We start from the raw sequence: 19068 nt of genomic DNA, 5'->3' as shown, positions 1-19068 counted from the left end.
CTAGAGAAGAGAAGGCTCTGGGGAGACCTTATAGTGGCCTTCCAGTACTTAAAGGGGGCCTACAGGAAAGGTGGGGAGGGACTCGTTATCAGGGCGGGTAGTGATAAGATGAGGGGTAATAGTTTCAAACTGAAAGAGGGGAGATTTAGATTATATATTAGGAAGAAGCTCTTGGCTGTGAGGGTGGGGAGGCACTGGCACAGGCTGCCCAGAGAAGCTGTGGCTGCCCCCTCCCTGGCAGTGTTCAAGGCCAGGCTGGATGGGGCTTGGAGCAACCTGGTGTAGTGGGAGGTGTCCCTGCCCGTGGTGTGGGGAGTTGAAACTGGATGGTCTTTAAGGTCCCTTCCAACCCAAATCATTCTATGATTCTAAGCCCCAAGCAGTCACTGTAGTTTACTCTCATTTGTTTACTAGAAACAGTACTTGTGGTTTTATTTGAGACCTAATAATTTTAAATACGTTGTGTGAAAAGATATAGCTTCAACATGGTATATCCTGGCATACTGTAGTCTGCAGTGAGTTTTGAATGTCTGTACATGGGGGAACAGAAGCTTTTTGGATCCTAATGTTTGCTCTAAAGGCTAGTCCTTTTTCCTTTTAGGTGTGTTCAGAGGAGGGCTCAAATAGGGGATGCTTTGAAGGTTTTTGGAGTAGTTATGGAATTATTCCAGTCATCTTGGTTTCACTGAGCTGTATTTAGAGTGCATGCATTGTATACTCAGATTCTGCAGAACTTAAGCAGAAAGTGTTATGTGGGGCTTATAAAACCTGAAATGATAAGTAAATGGTTTATGCCTCTATGGTGTTCTTTGCATGTATGCAGCTTCCCAGACCATCTTGCTTACAGGAGGTGTTTGTATTAGTGCAAATGTGTCATTTGTAGAAGATGGCAAGTTATAGTTCCTCAGAAAAATTGTTAAAAGATTTGGTACTGATTTATGACCAATTTTCTCCTTTCTGCTGATGAGGATTGGTGACAAATACTTCAGAAGAATGAAACTTAAGGTTTAAATATGGATGAAATCTGTGCAAAAAGCTCTTCTGCATGTGAATATTGAATTTAGAGGTGTTCTCCTAGCAAGCTGGCTTCTGTATCTCTATGCCTGCAGTCCATGCTAACACTGCTAGCTATTGTGCAAGATCCTGAGCAAAAAAATACCACCACTCATTCAGTAGATGTAGTATTTTTAGTGTTAGTGAACTGAGTGTGCTGTGTGAGGATGAACTAATCACTACAATAATTGAAAAATCTGTCAACTGTTTGGGGTACTGGTTTGTGTTGAGTATGGCAAACTTGGGTATCCAGAAAGTGGTGAGGAAAAACTAAGTTTGTTTCAACTCTATGAATAGAATAGTGCTTCTCCACATAAATGATCCTGCACTTCAATGGGATCAAAAAAGCAAGTTAAACTCTGTTACGGATTGTGTAACTTAATATCTGAAAATGAAACTAACTACATGTATAAGTGACTTTGCTAGCAGAAATTATCTCTTTGTTTATGTTTGCCAGTGATGACTCTGGCAAGCAAAGGCACCTCTGCTGTTTAGGTACATAGATAGGATTAATGAAATATCAATCTTTTTTTGTGTGATAAATGTCTCTGGTCTAAAACAGCCCAGCAGTGCATTACCCCCATTCAGAGAGCTTACTAGACCTGACATGGGGTTAAATAACTTCCCTTTAAGTATTTCATTGCTCTTTCCCTTTTAAAAACTTCTCTCTGACTCCTTGAATAAATCATAACAGCCTCTGCACAGGTCAGGCAGTCCTACCTCTGATCTGATCAGCCTGGCACTATAATGCCTGCTCACATTGCCTGTCCTGTCAGATATATTCTCACGGGCTCATAGCTGGGTTCTGTGCAAATTCAGCCTCATTACCTGTGACAGTCCTGGAAGGTGACAGGTTAACTGCAGCAAACAGCTATTCAACTGAAGTTCAGAGCAGCTGGGTTTCTATTGGAAAAGAATCTGGTAAACCTCAGATTCAAAAGTAGGTATTTCACTTTTTTGGGCATCTTTGCTCTCCCTGAATAAAAAAAAGTGTGAGTTTCTGGTTGTCTGCTTAATGTGCAAACTGTTGAGTCTCTGTGGTGATGTGCTTAATGTGCCTCCTACCTAACAGCTCTTAGTTGCTTCTGTGGTGATGTATATTTATATGCTTTAGCTGGGACCTTTTGTCTTGCTCAAACCTTGGCAGTATTAACAGGCTAGAGCTAGTTGGCCTGAATGGTTTTTTCATGTCTGGACCTAGATAGAAGGTGATAGAATAACCAAGGCAGCCTGAATTTTGTCTGCTTTATGAAATGATTTAAAGAAAGTTAGTCCTGGGAGTTATGTTCAGTTTCTGCTTGAGGCTGGCTGTGGATTTGAAGTAATTTTTTCATTTGTGTTCTTTATAGACTCCTGTACTAAAAAAACCCTGAAATAATGTCTTCATATGGTGATGGATAGTCTTACTTGGTAAGACAAAACCTTGTGTAAACTTCTGTAGATTGCAGGTCCAGTCATGTCTTTTCAAAACTCAATGGTATACAATCTTGTAACAAAATTCTCAGGTTGGTCCAGCTATACAGTTTCCTCTGAGAAGTCTGAATTGCTGTCATATGGAAATTAATCTGAGGTATTTAAGTGAGGCATGAATATGATTTGGTAATTCCGACTGCAATCCTCTTGTAACTGGGACATTTGCTACAAGCAAGGATTATTGCTTTTATGCAACCTTATAGGAAAAGGGCCAACTTTCTGAGGTAGGGTTTGGTTCTAAATAAAGTTACATGTAGGTAGGAGTCCGTGTGGATGCTGGATGTCTAAACTTAGTGGAATGAGATCTTGTCAGCTTAGGCAATGGGGTTCAGTGTGATTTAATACACCTTGCTGTTTGATCAGCTGAATACTGCAACTGACTCTAGGTCAAGTGTGAAAGTGTGACCCTTAAACCTGTACTTCTGTTGTATTTCATGCTTGAAAATAATCTCCAAGCTTACACAGACTTAAAGGCAAAAAGTGAGCTGGCCATGGAAGGTCATGATGTGGTTGTCTTGGTGAAGGGACTCTGGATATAACCTAACACAGCTCTGAAATGCTGGCATGTGTGAAAGGTGTTTCATAGCTCAGATATGTACAAACGAGGCAGGAGGGTGTTATCCCTCTCCTACGCATTTAATGAATATGCATTGTGAAGTAGTTTAGTCTCAGAAATCTGATTTTGCTTTGACAGTATTGAACTCAAGTGTTCTGAATTTGGAGGAAAAAATAGCTTCCATGGGATGATAAATGGAATGGTGATGGCTTTCCATGAGCTGGATCAAAACTATGGGAACAATTATTTCTGTTTTGTGACAGGCTACCACTTTAAAAATTGCTCATAAATCTACACTTAAATACTGGGTAAATCTCAGAAGTCACTAAGAAATGGTCTGTGTTGTGTTCCCTGAAGTGATACTTTAAATATATTCTCAAAAGTTACTGACTTATGGAATTGGTATCTGTTTAAGCCTTTTAGCTCAACAGTTAAAGTGAAAATAACTGTTTTAAAATGTCAGTGTCATATACAATATATCTGCAGTTGTTACATAAAGTCATGGAGAGATTAGTACTTTAATCACATGACTAGTTAGAAAACATTTTTTCCTAATAGCTTGCTTTAAGGATTTCTTAGAGTAGAAATGAGAAAATGTGGTTGTATAAGTGTCATGGAGGAACAAGCATCAAATGTAATACCAGGGATAACTTTTGAGCAACTTCATAGTAATTGGCCAAGCTTTCTGTTGTGAATGAATGTTTACAGTTGTATTACTGTGTTGCAGTAGGTGGAGAGAGTAGCTTGTGGTACAACAGATGCTTGAAGTGTTTACCTTTCTATAGAAACTTTAATTTCTTGAAATAAGTAAGAAAAATCTTGAAGTTTTCCTGGTTTCAGGTCATTGTAAGGCAGTGCTCTGAATCTTAATTGAACTTTTTTCTAGTGACCGTATCAGAAAAACCATTACAGAAAACTCATATGCCAGGAAAGCTTTCTATGGCTTTAATGACAATTGCTTGCTTAGAGCTTTACAGGAAAGCATTTGGTCAAGCATTTATATACTTTCACTGTGTACTTTAAGCTGGATGAATCATTCTCAGCAGACTTGTCTTGGTGGAGATAAACAAGGATTATGTTTTCTATTATATCTCCCTTTCTGTAATATATGCATTTAAATATGCTGTACCATTGGCATTGGTTCCTTTTTTGCTGAAATTCATATATTAGATCAAATGCTTACAAAGAATGTCCCACTTGTATCGTCTTTGTAGCTGAGTTTTCTCCAGAATTGTTTTAAGGGAAGAGTTTCAAGCAGTGATCTGGTAAGGAAATAAATCTCTAGGTAACTTAAAGTTACATTTTGATTTGGGGATTCTGAAGAAATGGGTGTTAAGCAGTGATGTCCATAATCTCCATTGTACTATATCTGCAAAAATGCTCCTTAAAGTGTGAGTTTTTATGAATATCTAGAGGAGAAACAATTTTCAGGCAAAAACCTGATCATTGATTATTTTTTTCTGTTTCCATTGGGATAGCTTTTTCTATTTAAGAACTATTTTAAATTGGGGTTTTTTAGTTATACAGTACTTTAAGGTGATCTGTTAAAGGGAAACAAATACATGGCTTCTGTTATAGCTAACCAGTTTTGTGGACTTTGTGTCTGAGGGATTTGAGAAGCTGTTGCACTTCATGGTATATCTTTACCCACAAAGTAAACCAGAGGTGTAGATATAGGAGGATGTGCTTTCAGGGATCAGAGGTTTTAGGAAATAAATCTTAAATCTTGCATCCTTTTGCTCAAACCAGTTATATTTGGTGATACTTTCTAATGGTGTCAGGCTGCAGAGGGTACCATTTATCACCACTGGAGTGTTGTTTGGCTTGAACTGTGGCTGAGGTAACAATTTTTCCCGTCTTCTCCAATCATCTCCTCCCAGCTCTGTTAATCTGAATCTTGATACTGTTTTTGCAAAGATGCCTTAAATGCTTTACTGTAACTTTTTGAGGTACCATATTTGGCATATCCTTCAGAGCTGGTCTAGAAGCAACTCTGAGTTGGTGACTTTATCTTCTGTCATATACCATCATCTGTAACATCCTGATTCTTACCTGAGACATCAGAAGCTGTCTTAATCTAGAGGCAATCCTTGATTTAACATCAGTGATTCATCTGGTGTAGAATAATATTCATGGCTGGCTCTTTGCAGTGCAGCTGTCCTGTAGAACTGTGAATATGGCAATAGCTTCCAGACCAGCTTGTGCTAGAAAGCCATGCAGCTGCTTTAATACAATGTTAAACTGAAGCTAGTGAACTTGCGGACAATTTGGGGTATTTATAGCAGTTTGGGTGTGATCATGCTGTACTAGGGAGAAGGGTGAGAGACGAGGGGAATCTGGCATGTCTGAGTCTGAGCCAGAGCCAGTGAGTGTGACTGATCTGACTTGTGGAGAGCTGCTCAGATGTCTTTGTTACTATCCAGTGCCTCTAATTCAGAGATAGTTTATAAGCTTGTGTTAATACTAGACCTGAACTTGTGTTTTGTTCTTGTACTCTTAGGCAAATAAACTCTAAATGTGAAGCATGGGAAGCAGCCATGAAACTTGTACAGGAGCTATGCTGTGTAAGAGCTAACTCGGAACAGCCAGCCTTACTTCTATTTCACCAGTAGATAGGCTGGAATTGTTAATTTTGTAATGAAAACTTGTCTTAATGTGTGGTGGCTTTGTACCTTTACGTTTGAGACATCCTCCTCAATTGCTGGGGATAAAATGTATAAATAATGATACTAACTTAGTGGCTGACTTCTTTTTGAGTGTTTCTGTAACTATGAAATATTTCAAAGTAAACATTTGATCATCAGTTTCCAATTTCATGTAAAAAGGAGATAACCTAATAGTTTGAGGGAAGTCCAGTACCTGTTCAAAGTAAATCTGTTTTCCTCTGAAAGGATTCATTCAATATCATAAATGGATTTGTTTTATGGAATAATCAACTGAAATGTTCCAAAGCTTTTTAGCTTTATGTGAGAGCAAAAAGGCTTTGGGACTGTACTGTAAGCCATTTTTTAGTAACCTTCAATGTTTGTTGTGTTTTTAAGCTACATCTAGAGGTACTGTGCTTGCAAATCAGCAGAATTTGACTTGTAGCACAGGTTTCTTATGCTTCAGACTTGTCAGATCTAATATTTGGAGCCTCAATGCACAGGAGAGAATAGTTCAGTGGATCTCAGGATACAACTAATACATTTTTATGTTCATTAAATGTGTTGTCTTGAACATGTCATCTATGCAGCTACTCCCATATTGTCTAGCTTCAGCACTAGGGATTTTTTGTTTTGGGTTAACAACTTTTGGTGATACTAAAGTTCTGTAGGTCAAGTTTTAGATATACACAACAATAAACTATTTGGCATTAATTGGAATAATACAGCTGGAGTAAACAAATGTGCTTTGGAACAGCCAAGTTCTCTGAGCACGGAAGCCTTTTAGATTCTTTGATTACATATAGAGTGGCTTTTACTTCTGTTGCAGGTATGGACTTCCATTTGTTAGATTTGTAGTTTGTATTTTAATTGTCAGGTAGTTGTTTGTTCCAGTTAGGAAATGATATTCAGAGCTATGCATTGCATAGTTAAATACATGCTTGCCTACTCCTAAATTACAGCCAAAAATTGTGTAAAATTTAATCTGAATATTTTAACTGAGATTACTGCTAGAAATTTAGACTATCAGATTGCAGGTACTAAATATTCTGAAATAATTTCAGCATACTTTACTGTAAATGGAAAATCTCTTATTTTAACTCTATGCAGTGTTTACTTTTCCTACTAACTTACAAGGCTATTTAGAGTAAAAATAAGTGATCTTAAGTAATGCTTGAAAAATTGATGTGGTATTCCACTGTATGAAAGCTTTCATTTCAGCTTGACTGTGAGCTCCATGTTCATAAGTCATCATCCTTTATTTGGGAAAAATGTGACAAGGAGAGTTACTAACTTCTGGAAGTTCAGAATTGTTATGAATTGTTTCAATTTGTTTGATTTCCTTGCAGTTAAACCTCCAGAAATAATGAAATCAGAAGTCCAAGGTGGAAGGGGCCTCTAGAGAACATCTGGGCCAACCTTCTGTTGAAATCAGGACTGTAAATTAGATTATACAGGGCCTTGTCAGTGGCCCTCAGTCCTGAATATTCTTAGCAAGGGAGATCTCTACTGTTTTCCTGGGCAGCCTATTTCTGATTAATGTTTTTCTTGACTGCATCTTAGGACCTATAAGAAAAAAACAATGGAAGATATCTAATAAACCTAAAGAAACTGCCTGAGTATTCCTTGAGATTTGACCTGATAATTTCAGAAAAGACTGCTTCATGCAAGGCCTCAAATTTAATAGCTTCTGTGGACTGCAGTCATCCATAAGCCATTTGCTTAATTGTATTTTGGTTGTAACTCAGGTCTGCATTGTGGATTGAACTTGCAGATACTACGGGGAATAAAATTATACTTTCATATTTAGTAGGTTTAAATGCTTGCATTTCTTTTTGTCCAAAGCTGAAGTAGGTGAACTGGAGCTGTAGACTTTCTGCATTGTTGAGTGACTGCAGCTGGGCCTTTCTTCCATCAACACTTCCAGTGTAGCAGCAAAGGATTTTAAGCTGTTACTACCCTATTGTCAAGTGTTTTCAAATTTTTCCAGAGGAATAGGGAGATCAAAGAAACTTATCTTGGCCCCTTAGTGGCACAGTAGTAGAGGAATGGTCAAAACTTACAAACTGTTTCATAAATTAGAGGCCACAACAAGTAGTTTAAGCCTGTTTTCTCTTCATCATCACTATATTTTACTTGTGCCTAAAACTATCTTTTTGTTAACATGACTGTGTTACTTTAGATTCCAACAGTGTGAATATCCTGGTTTTACAAAGTTTCATTGGAAATAGTAAATATTCCTGAACAGTAGTTTGTTGATAAATAAGCTCTATTGCAGTATTTTGATAGGAATTGTGGTGAGTTGACTTATGCTGGCTCCTGGGTACCCACCAGGTTGTTCTCTCTCTCCCCCTCCTCAACAGGATGAGGAGAGAAAGTAGGATGAAAAGCTTGTGGGTTGAGATAAGGTCAGCAAGATCACTCACCAATTAGTCGTGGGTAAGACAGACTCTACTTGAGGAAGATTAATTTATTTCCAGGTAATCATAACTGAAGGATAGCGAGAAATTAAAACTAAACCCACCTTTCCTACATTCCCCACTTCTTTCTGGGCTCAGCTTCACTCCTGACTAATCTACCTCCTTCCCCCAAGTGGCACGGGGGAATAGGCAATGGAGGTTGTGATCCGCTCATAATACTTTGTCTCTGTTGCTCCTTCCTCCTCATGCTCTTTCCCTGCTCCAGCCTGAGGTTCCTCCTGCTGGATAGTAATTCACAAGCTGCTCCAATGTGGGTCCCTTCCTGAAGGACTATACCCTGTGGAAGAGACCACTCGGGTGTGGGTCCCCCATGGGGTCACAGGTCCTGCCAGAAAATCTGCTTCTGTGTGGACTTCTCTCTACAGGCCACAGCTCCTGCCAGGAGCCTATTCCAGTGTGGGCTTTCCATGGGCTGCAGCTCCCTTCAGGGCACATCTGCCTACTCTGGAATGGGGCCCTCGATGAGCTGCAGGTGGATATCTGCTCCACTGTGGCCCTTCATGGGCTCCCAGGGCACAATCATTTTTTATGTACCTTCCAAAATACAGTGCAATTAAATATGAAAGTAGACTGCTGAATATACACAGCTTTTCTCCTGATGTGTGTGACTGGAAATACATGCCTTATGGAGCAGTGCTCATGAGAACTTCCACATCTCGTGACTCTACAGAGTGTCCTTGAAATGACAACAGGGAGATTCTGCCTTTTTGTTTTCCTTTGTTATGAATTGATTTTTGGATGTGTTTCTTTAGCCTGCTTTCCCTCTGAAGCACCTTCTGGGCTGAAAGAGCACCAGCTATGTGTTTCAGTGTTTTCCGTGAATGGAAATGGTTGGATTTTCCTTGTCTTTATTTTTGTGGCTCACAGCTTTCTTCTCCCTAGTTATCTTAATAGTGTAATGCTGTGGTTATGAACCCCAGCTGGCTTTGTGAACTTCAGTGATAATGGGGGCTGAGTGGCAGTTGAGATCTTAAGTGTTGATTCTGTTTCGGAACTGAATTTATATGCTTATGTTCTCTGGATTTAATTCCTTGTTTCTGTGTTTTAGTGTAGGGTTTATTGTATGGGTTACTTCATAAATCTTCAAGGGAGGATAAGACAATTAAGATATTTTTCTTCAGAGCTTTGGTTTGTATCTTATCAGTGGGATTGCTGCTAGCTTTGTTTTTATAGTTGTGTACCTGGTAATTGTTGAAAAACTGAATTGCAGTTTGAGCACATCTGTTCTCAGTGTTGAGTGGGATAAAGACAGTTCTCTTTATACGATTTGATTTTTTGAGTTAGATACTCTTGTGTTTCTGTTGAAACCTGGTGGAGCCACTGACATGCTGTTAGCTGTCCTACACAATTGTACTTGACTGTAATTTATGATCTAATACTTGTTTCCATGTAGAACAAAGTTGTTTCTGCAAAATATTCTATTATGCTTGTTCATTTATGCTTAAAAATCCAGTGAGCTTAATGGTTTTTTGTTTTCTTATAGTTCAACTTTGTGGGAAAACTTTTGGGTCCACGTGGCAATTCTCTAAAGCGTTTACAGGAAGAAACACTGACAAAAATGTCTATTTTGGGAAAAGGTTCTATGAGAGACAAGACAAAGGTAAGACCTGAGTATGTTAGTGGAGTGTTTGATACTTGAATTTTGTAACTTGCCTAAAATTTCTGGGGAGGTGAATAAACCTGTGACAAAAATTGGGGCAATCAAAAAGCATAGGATATCCTCATATTGGTTAGATTCAGATGAAGTCTGTTTTCTGAGTCTGCTCTTGCTAAGTACTCTGAGGCTACCATGAGTTGTACATAGGCCACCTCAGGCTATGGTCCTTGTGGGGGATAGGTGGGGCATTATTGGTGGCATGTTCTAGATGGATCTTACACAGCTTATAATGAGTAATCAAAGAATTGTAGAATGGTTTGGGTTGTAGGGGACCCTAAAGATCATCCAGTTCCAACCCCCCTGCCATGGGCAGGGACACCTTCCACCAGACCAGGTTGCTCCAAGCCCCATCCAGCCTGGCCTTGAACACTGCCAGGGAGGGGGCAGCCACAGCTTCTCTGAGCAACCTGTGCCAGTGCCTCACCACCCTCACAGTCAAGAACTTCATCCTTACATCTAATCTAAATCTCTCCTCTTTCAGTTTGAAACTGTTACCCCTCATCCTATCACTACCCTCCCTGATAAAGTCCCTCCCCACCTTTCCTGTTGCTCCCTTTAAATACTGGAACTTTATGTACTGGCTGCTACAAGCTCTCCCCAGAGCCTTCTCTTCTCCAGGCTGAACAACCCCAACTCTCTCAGCCTGTGCTCATAGGGGAGGTGCTCCAGCCCCCTGAGCATCTTTGTGGCCCAAGTGAATGTGACAATATTCTCACTTTTGAAGGAACTTGAGTTCTAGATAATCCAAACATTTTTACATAAAATAACACCTTTTTAATAACATTAAATGACATTTCTAGACAAAGAGAAAAGCTGCTAATGAAAGGAGATAGAATATAACCAGAAAAAAATCATGGCTCTGAGGATGACTTCTGCAGCTTAAGCAATTGACAAATTGCAATTGTTTCTATGGGAAGTATTTGGTTGTAGTGGATGTATCTGTTACAAGAGCCAAAGTGGAGAGCAGAAGAGAAACCTTTACCTTGATAGGTGTTTGTACTAATCAGTTTTACTCTTTAATGAAATAAATCTCTGGCTAAATTTGTAGCAGGCAAGTGTGTCTCAGTTAAGGGATAGGTTGTCTGTCTGGTAGGCTTAATTTTTTAAGTGGAGCATTCCTAATGATGCAAATTAAAACACTGAACATATTTCTTGCCTGTAGCATACCATGTTTTATAGGCTGCCAGCAAAATCTTTTTGTGGTTACATAATCTGAAACTTAAAAATACTGTGCGCTATAAAGACTTATTATGACATGCATATAGAAGAGTGACATAGAGGGCTGGCTACTGAATTTCTTAAACTGTGTGTTTTTTAGCACATTTCTCCATCAATGAAATACAAATGTTATGTGATTTCTAGAGTATTTATGTATTGTACTTGATCAGCACCCATAAACTACTTTGTTCCATGTGACTTAAAAGCTGACTTTTTATTTTTTCTTGAAAATATTTTATCAAATATAACCTAAATAACTGTAATTTGTGTTTATACAAATACATTTTCCTGTAATAAAGGCTTGAAGATAAGTGGGATTTTTTGAATGGAAGCTGTTATGTAATACATAATACAGATAATGCAAGTTTCAATGTTTCACGATTAGCTATGAAAAACTACATTGCTAGTAACTTTAAGAGGGAATATGACTGTTCAACTAAAATAAGAATATAAATTTACACTAAGCCAGGATGATGAAGTCTCCAAATTCTGTTTTAAATGACATTTGATGAACTTTCTCAGTTCTTGTGTAATAGAGATTCTGTACGTGGAGAACTTAACCAAACATGAGAATTAAAATATTTTTTCTAGTGTCTTGTAGATTATCTATGTACTATTTCTACCATATTTCTTTCACTAGCAGGTAATTTACTTTTTGCCTTGATCTTCTTGTTCAATCTTCATGCATTCTTGGTTACCATTTTGGAACTATTGTATAATGTTGTCCAGAGAACTAGCAAATAAGAGAACCTTAGTTATATGTTTTTTTCCGTATGAGCAAGAAGTGATCTTTGCTGAAGAGAAGCACAAAATTGAATTACTTGGTGCATACAAGCTGCTGCTCAGAAAAGCTGGCAAATTCTTGCATGTGACCAGTTTTTGTGTTACTTGGAAAATCTAGTTGAGACTTCAGTGTGGTTTAGTGACAAATAATGAAGTACATCGGTCTTGGAACAATAGAATAGTTTGGGTTGAGAAGGACCTTTAAAGGTCATCTAGTCCATCCCCCCCCTGAACTAAGCAGGGATATCTTCAACTAGATCAGGTTGCTCAGAGCCCTGTCCAACCCGACCTTGAACATTTCCAGGGCTGGGGCATCTACAAGCTCTCTGGGCAACCTGTTGTGTTTTACCACCCTCGCTGTAAAAGGTTTCTTCCTTACATAGCCTAAGTCTACTCTTCTTTAGTTTAAAACCATCGCCACTTTCCTATTGTGACAAGCCTTACTCTTGCTCTGATATATTTCAAATATGGACAGAAGCCTCAGTTGCTCCTACATGAGATTAATAGGTCAATAGTGTGCATTACTTTTACTACTTGCAAGTAATTGAGGTATCAAAACAAGCAATTTCATTGCTGCCTGGACAGTGCTTAAAGCACTGGTCTAAAGATAAATGGTGAACCAGGGTGGTGAGTGAGCCTAGAGACCCACAGAGGGGATAACTGCCTTTCTATTGTACCTGGGCCTCCAAACATTCCTTATGTACTGCATAGTTGCTTCTCCCTGTTTTCTAGCGGGCTATCTGATCAAACAAAATCCACAAGTTTCTAGCCTGCTATTGTGCATCTCGTAGGACAGGAGGAATTGATTAAAAAGTGTAATTGCCATCATGTAGGACTTTCTTCCAATTCTTCTTGACTTCTTGATTTATCTAGGGTTCAGATGAAAGTGAAATCTCCTGAACAATATTGTATTCTCCTGCTGAACAGGAAATGGGAACGAACCTTGTTTTCAGAAGCGCACGGGTGATTGAAGACAATGTTCAATCGCATGGACTTAACTTAAAAAAAACATTAAAAATTTTCTAGGAAAAAACGTAGTATTTTCCATTTTGAAGTACTATTGTGGTTAGAATTTTTGTAGCGAAATATTTGGAATTACATTATCACAGATTAAAAAAACTTCAGATAATGTGAATTAGTACTCTTGCACTGAAGCCAAATTTGCAGCACAAAACAGCTGAGGATCTGATCTATTGTTGCTAACAAGTTCATTGCAGTATCTTTGCTGTCACTAGAAGTCACACAGCATATGCTGCATGGCTACTTAGTGATGGTGATCGCAGATTCTGGAATAAACCAACTGTTGGAGGCTCTGGATCGATAGAAACCTGTCAGATATTTCTAAATAGATGTTAGCATACCTGCTACATTAAGAGTTTCAAATGAATAATAATTGTCTCTTTCCTGACAAAAAGTGACAGTAAGATTCATAGACTTCTCTGAGCTACATTTCTAAATACTTATTTTTTTGGTTTTTGAACTTTAAGAGAACTTCAAAGGCCTGTGGAAGAAAGCTAATTGATGTGAAAGGTTGAGAAAATGTAGCAAAGATCACAATTATCTCTGGCAAGTTCTGTAGGGAAAGATTTAGATAAACCAGGATAATAGATATAGATAAACCAGTCTGACTTTTAATCCATTTTGGGCAATAGTATTTCTCTAGCTCTGACTTGTAATTGCCTTTTTAGAATCTCCGATTTGCTTCCTAATAAGAGATCTGGCTTTAAAAGCACATTCAGAAGTGTCTTTTTTTCTGTCTTTGTTCCTTACTCCTTAAGCTGAGTTCTAGGATCAGTCTAGGCTTCTATTTCCATCTCTTGTCAACATCTGGAGAACCATTTCATGTATCTATTTGTGATACACAATACATAAATTCAGTAATTATCCTCTTCAATTAACATGTTTGAGCTGAGCTGTCACTTCATCACTGACTTTTCACTAGTTGGTGCTGAGATACCTTCTGCTAGACTACTCAGGCTTTCATGTGTCTACAGGAGGGTGAAAAAGTACAAGGACCTGACCCATTTCAGAATTTTGTTATTCCATGACAATATTGCTTTTATGTTGTGAATATGAAGAGATAACTCAAAGCCTTCCACCCCAATCTGTTATTCACATGTTAAATAGTTCCAGACTGCTACAGGCCTTTCAAAAACTTGAGTATTCTGAATGGTTTATAAAGTCTGATAGAACCCAGATTTAAGGTAGCATTAAAAATAGTACCTGAAGAAATTTAGAACCTAAATCAAAGGTGATATCATGAAGATGAAAATGGACAGTACTATGAGCATGTTTTGATAAATACTGCTATGAACTTCTGATTTAAAGCAGTAGGCTTCTAGGGCTGGTATCTGGTTCTTGATAGCTTGACAAGTAGGATGAAAAGCAAAAGGCTCTATAGGTACAATAGAATACAGGCAAAGTATATTAACTGTCCTCAGCAGGCATCTAGCCAGATGCCTTGTGCTGCTGTGCATCGTCAGCTGTGCTAGTCCTCTGCTTTGTTCTGGACCATGAAAGGATGGAATACAAGAACATGAGGTACAAAGCAAATTGGGAGCCTTATGAGAAAGCTTACCTTGAGTGCAGTATTACAGGAATGTGTCTGTACTGAAAACATGAAGTTAAATCAGATTGTCCAAACCATATGATGTGATATATTTTGTGTGAGAAGATGGAGATTTGAGACAGGTGGGTTTTTTTAAAAAAGTGAAGTGATGATGTGCTATCTTTCAGCTCCCTTGTCCCACATCTGGTTCACTTTCAGTCTTTCAGCAGCTCTCAAATCCTTCATTACAGTAGAAGAAAAAAATGTTCTATTTTCACTGGCCAAGCAGTGTCCACAGACAGTGGGCAAGCCTAGCCAATGTATGTACTGTCAAGTAATGTAAGGCAGAGCATTTTGTGGGAGCTAAAAATAGTGTCAGTGAGGGGTGCTGGAATGGGAACAAGCTGTGGCTCCTGTGGTGGGGGTCATGGGGAATAAAAACCCCAAAATGTTTAACATGTGCCCGAGGTTGGGAGATGTAGGTCAGTGAGTGAGCTCGTTCTCATTGGTGTGCTGTTAAGAGCTATGCAGAGTAGTGTGTTGCCAAGTCATGTTACAGAATTGAAGAAAAAAAATACTTCAATCGGTGAACTTTGCAAGTGAAGCAAGAAAAAAGAATAAAGTTACTTTAAAAGCTTACTTATGGGAATGATTTTTAAAACAACTTGCACTGAAATTTCTTACATGTTTTGTTAAAATTGCTGGTTGAAATTGTTTTTCACCAAGCACTGAATGTGAAATTATGACTTTTCTGTTGCTGTTACCAGGCAAGTCGGTAGCCACAGGAATGAATTTTCTTAATTCTCAATTCTCTGCCATCTAGTTGCACTGTGATATTTTTTTTCCTTTTAAAAAAAGGGACAGGTAATGCTAGATAGTGTGTATATAGTAAAAAACCCAAAGTATATGGAGAACTCCACTGATGTAGATGTAGATATCTAGCTTATAGTGCTAGATGATGGTTTGTATGTCTTGAAATAGCTGTGCTTAAAGTGTTTAAGTGAGAAACAGTTCCTATTAAAACTAAATGTTTGAGCTGTAATGTTTATATTAGTTTACTTCCTGTTTCTAAGAACTGTTATTTATATTGACAAGATACAAATTTGCTGACAAAGTCTAATCCTGCTGACTCTGGCCTCTCACTAATCTTTCTGTTTGTTGGGTTTTTTTCAAACATCCCCATAGTCAAACTCGAAGTATGGTAAGAGTGTTATTTATGAGAAGCAGAAACAGATTGTCACTTAAACCTGAACCCATAATTAAGGGGTGTGTGTGGTGGGAATTTCAGCCATCACTGAAGCTCTGATTTTAGTAATCTAAAGCACGAAATACTTACCTGGTGCTTGCTAAACACAGTAAGCAGCAGGGGAGGATTCTTAGGGCTTTATTTTTTAGATAATAGTTCTGCTAAGAATTTGATATAATGTTATCTGGTAATACAGTGAAATTAGTTTTAATGGTGGCTTAGTGTCTTGGAATGTACCTGTCAGATACACATGGGATGGGGGCAACCTACCTGAGACTAACAAGTGATGTCCGTTAGGTCTGTGAACATTTTACATGCAAATGCAAGTATTTGAGAACTGGGCTGTGCTCCACTACATTGAAATCATAGCTTCTCAGACATATTGAGGTGGGTTGGGTGAAGCAGAATAAAAAACTCTTCTGAAAGAGATGGTGAACTTATTTTTGCTTATGTCCTCTTCGTTTTTCTCATTGTTAGTTCCATGTCCAAGTAGCACAGTTCTGTGAAGGATGTACTCATGGGGTGGAAATCTCAGTGAAATATGTGAGCAGTGCAATAGTACTGAGATTGAAATACTGTTAAGAGTCTTGCTTTTGTGGAAGATTAGATCAAACCTGTTTCTAAAGACTTGACTTTTCTCAAAAGAGGCTTCAAGTTCACTTCTCAATATCTTCTACATGAAATTGGTGCACTTGGGGAAAACTTCTGGGAACATTCTTGCTTGAGCTACAGTTTCTGTGTGTGAGCAGAAGCTAATGGGTCCTATTTTGTGTGTTACCAAGTCACTTACTGTTGATAAGAAAACTCATACTAATCTGCTATTTTAGCAACATGAGTGAAGTGTATTAGAAAAGTATGTAATTTTATACTTTTATAGCTGTTAACATCTGAACACAAGTAAACAGTATGTGCAAATGCCTCTGAAGCCACTGTAACACTTGCACTATAATATGTTTAAAATAAGAAGGTGGAAAAAAACCCCAATATTTTTCTTATCTTCTAGGAGGAAGAGTTGAGAAAAAGTGGAGAGGCAAAGTACTTCCACCTAAATGATGACCTACATGTTTTAATTGAAGTATTTGCTCCACCAGCAGAAGCATATGCCAGAATGGGACATGCGCTGGAAGAAATCAAGAAGTTCCTCATCCCTGTTAGTATTTTAATATTTTCATAAGAATTCAAGTAGTCTTGAGTGAGAAATCTTGTCTCTAAAACTAACTTGCTGTACAGTATTGGTCAGGTCATGTTGCTTTGTTTCCTTAAGCTGTGAAAAGTGGTGATGCTTACAAATACTTTTCATTTTGATGTTGCCATTTATTGGATGAGTGCTTAACTGTCCACATACTCTCATCTCCTGATACAAGCTATAGGAAAACCACAACTCATTCTTGATTAACTCGTGTGCAGAGTGTTTTAAGCTTACAAATAATTGTAAAGATCTGTAAAATATGGAAAAATAACTTTCTTTGCTTAAGGTAGGGCTTTTCTGTGTTCTTGGTACACCTGAAGCATCAGTATAGGGCTCTGTTTCAAGAGAAGAATAAATGAATTTGGAGTTGTGTCATTGTTCCTACCTGTGATCCTAGTTTAGTGTTCAGTGCTGAGAATACAATTTTAGCTTCTATGTTTATTTTTTTCACAAATCTAGTTAGACATTGGTTATAGTTGTCTTCTGGGGAAGACTCCAACCCATGATGTAGGGATACATAAAAAGATGATTTCCAGCCTCAGTTTGTACTGCAGGTTTGGGATATGTATAGACAATGGTGTTGCAGGATTTCCAGAATCTTTCTGCAGAAGATTCCTTTATTTGCTTCTCATGTTAAGGACCAGCCTTGTTTGCTTTGTGGTATTAAACTGCTTGGAATAATCCAAGCTCTCTTAGGAATCTGGGACACTTGAGGTGGTGTTACTGCATGTGAAGTTCCTGACTGTAGTGGCTCTTCAGTGAATATTCTATTTTTATCGGTTATTGAATTAACATAGAAAGCAAAGCATCCTCAAGGTGCATTGACTTCTGTTTATTTTTACTGCTGAAAACGTTACCCGAGTGTTAGTCTTGATTTATGTCAGATCTTGGAGATGTGGGAGACCTGGCTAAGGAAACTTTAAGGTGTGTATCTGAATGACAGCAGCACATAAATGAGTACAGTCAGTGTAGCTGTATTCAGGACCAGTTGGGGAAGCCTGTTGGGGGATGAACAGCCAGCTGTACTCTAGGGTGAAGCAGGTGATACCTGTGACCTGACAGTGCTACTGTGTGCATTTTGGGGACTTTAGTTTGTACTAAACCTAGTGTAGATCCATGAAACTAAGTCCCCAAGTGACTGGAGTTGATTTTGTGCTCCTTGAATGTTTCTTCTGGCTTGTTTTTGTCTGGATTAAAGTTAGTTCATATGCCCCAATACTACCACATGACAAGAACCAAAGCATGGTAAGTAACAATCATCAGGAGGTTCGTTTAGTAATATATCCTGATGTGAAAGAACACACTAAAGTAGATGTACCTTAAGACAGTTAAAAACCAAAGAAATGTCCTCAGCATTATGTTCTCATCTTATAAAGAAGCAAGCACAACATCATAACTTTGTCTGCACGTTCCAAATGGCTTTTGTCTTGATGTATATGGAGAGGTAAATAAACATACTAGTGTTAAAACATCCTAACTCCACATAGGTGGGGGGTACTCCACAGGATATTTGTAGGAATGCTGGGCTACCGTAATGTTGAAGGTTACATGATTCATTATTTGATTGTGTGAAGAAATAAGGGAGAATTAATTTCTTGGCTATTCTAGTAAGCAAACAGCTGCTTTGTTTTTAAATGAAAATTGGTCAATTTGAGAAGTCCTTTGTGTGCACTGGAAGTAAGGGTATATCTGATCCACCTGCCCCTTTCATCAGAGACCTGATTTTTCTTCATTGAGCTTGATTCACCTGATGTCATAATAAATGAAGTAAGCTTATCAGAACCTAGCCATTACTCTACTGCTGTTAAGCCAGTAGAATTACAGACTGATAATAAGCAGTTCCATTCATTGGTTTTACACTTTCCATCTCAGTTTTTAATCATTGCATCTTTATTGTACTGAGCTGAACTGATGCTACATAATCTTTTCTGAACTACGGGATCAAGCCAACACTGTCTTAATTTCCCTTTGGCTTTTCAAATGTAATCTTATCAGAATGGTTCTAAATGCCTTAATCTCTTCTCCCCCCGCTCCTGCCCCTTGCAGCAGCCACTGCAGAAAGCAATAAGGAGCACCTTTGTATTCTCTAGAACTACAAGTTGGTTAACTGCTGTCAAATGCAACAAGAGCTGCTACCAATATGATGATCAGGGCTGGGTGAAAATTGCAGATAAAATTAAGAATGTTACCTAGTTGGGTCATGTAAGTAATTCTGTGTAG

The 19068-nt window shown here is 38.3% G+C and overlaps 1 protein-coding gene across 2 annotated transcripts in view; it reads left to right on the top strand.

The window, feature by feature from the left end:
- KHDRBS3 (KH RNA binding domain containing, signal transduction associated 3) overlaps positions 1-19068 on the top strand; it is a 91842-nt gene that overhangs the window by 27494 nt on the left and 45280 nt on the right. For both annotated transcript variants that reach the window (XM_086465712.1, XM_086465711.1), the window contains exons 3-4: positions 9691-9807; positions 16663-16809. In XM_086465712.1, the coding sequence (XP_086321838.1) occupies positions 9691-9807; positions 16663-16809 (264 nt within the window). The remainder of the gene's footprint in view (positions 1-9690; positions 9808-16662; positions 16810-19068) is intronic.

Source organism: Leptosomus discolor, chromosome 5, assembly GCF_034619465.1.
Source record: "Leptosomus discolor isolate bLepDis1 chromosome 5, bLepDis1.hap2, whole genome shotgun sequence".
Lineage (NCBI taxonomy): Eukaryota > Metazoa > Chordata > Aves > Leptosomiformes > Leptosomidae > Leptosomus > Leptosomus discolor.
Note: the sequence above shows the minus strand (reverse complement) of the source record. Positions and strands in the feature narration are given on the sequence as shown.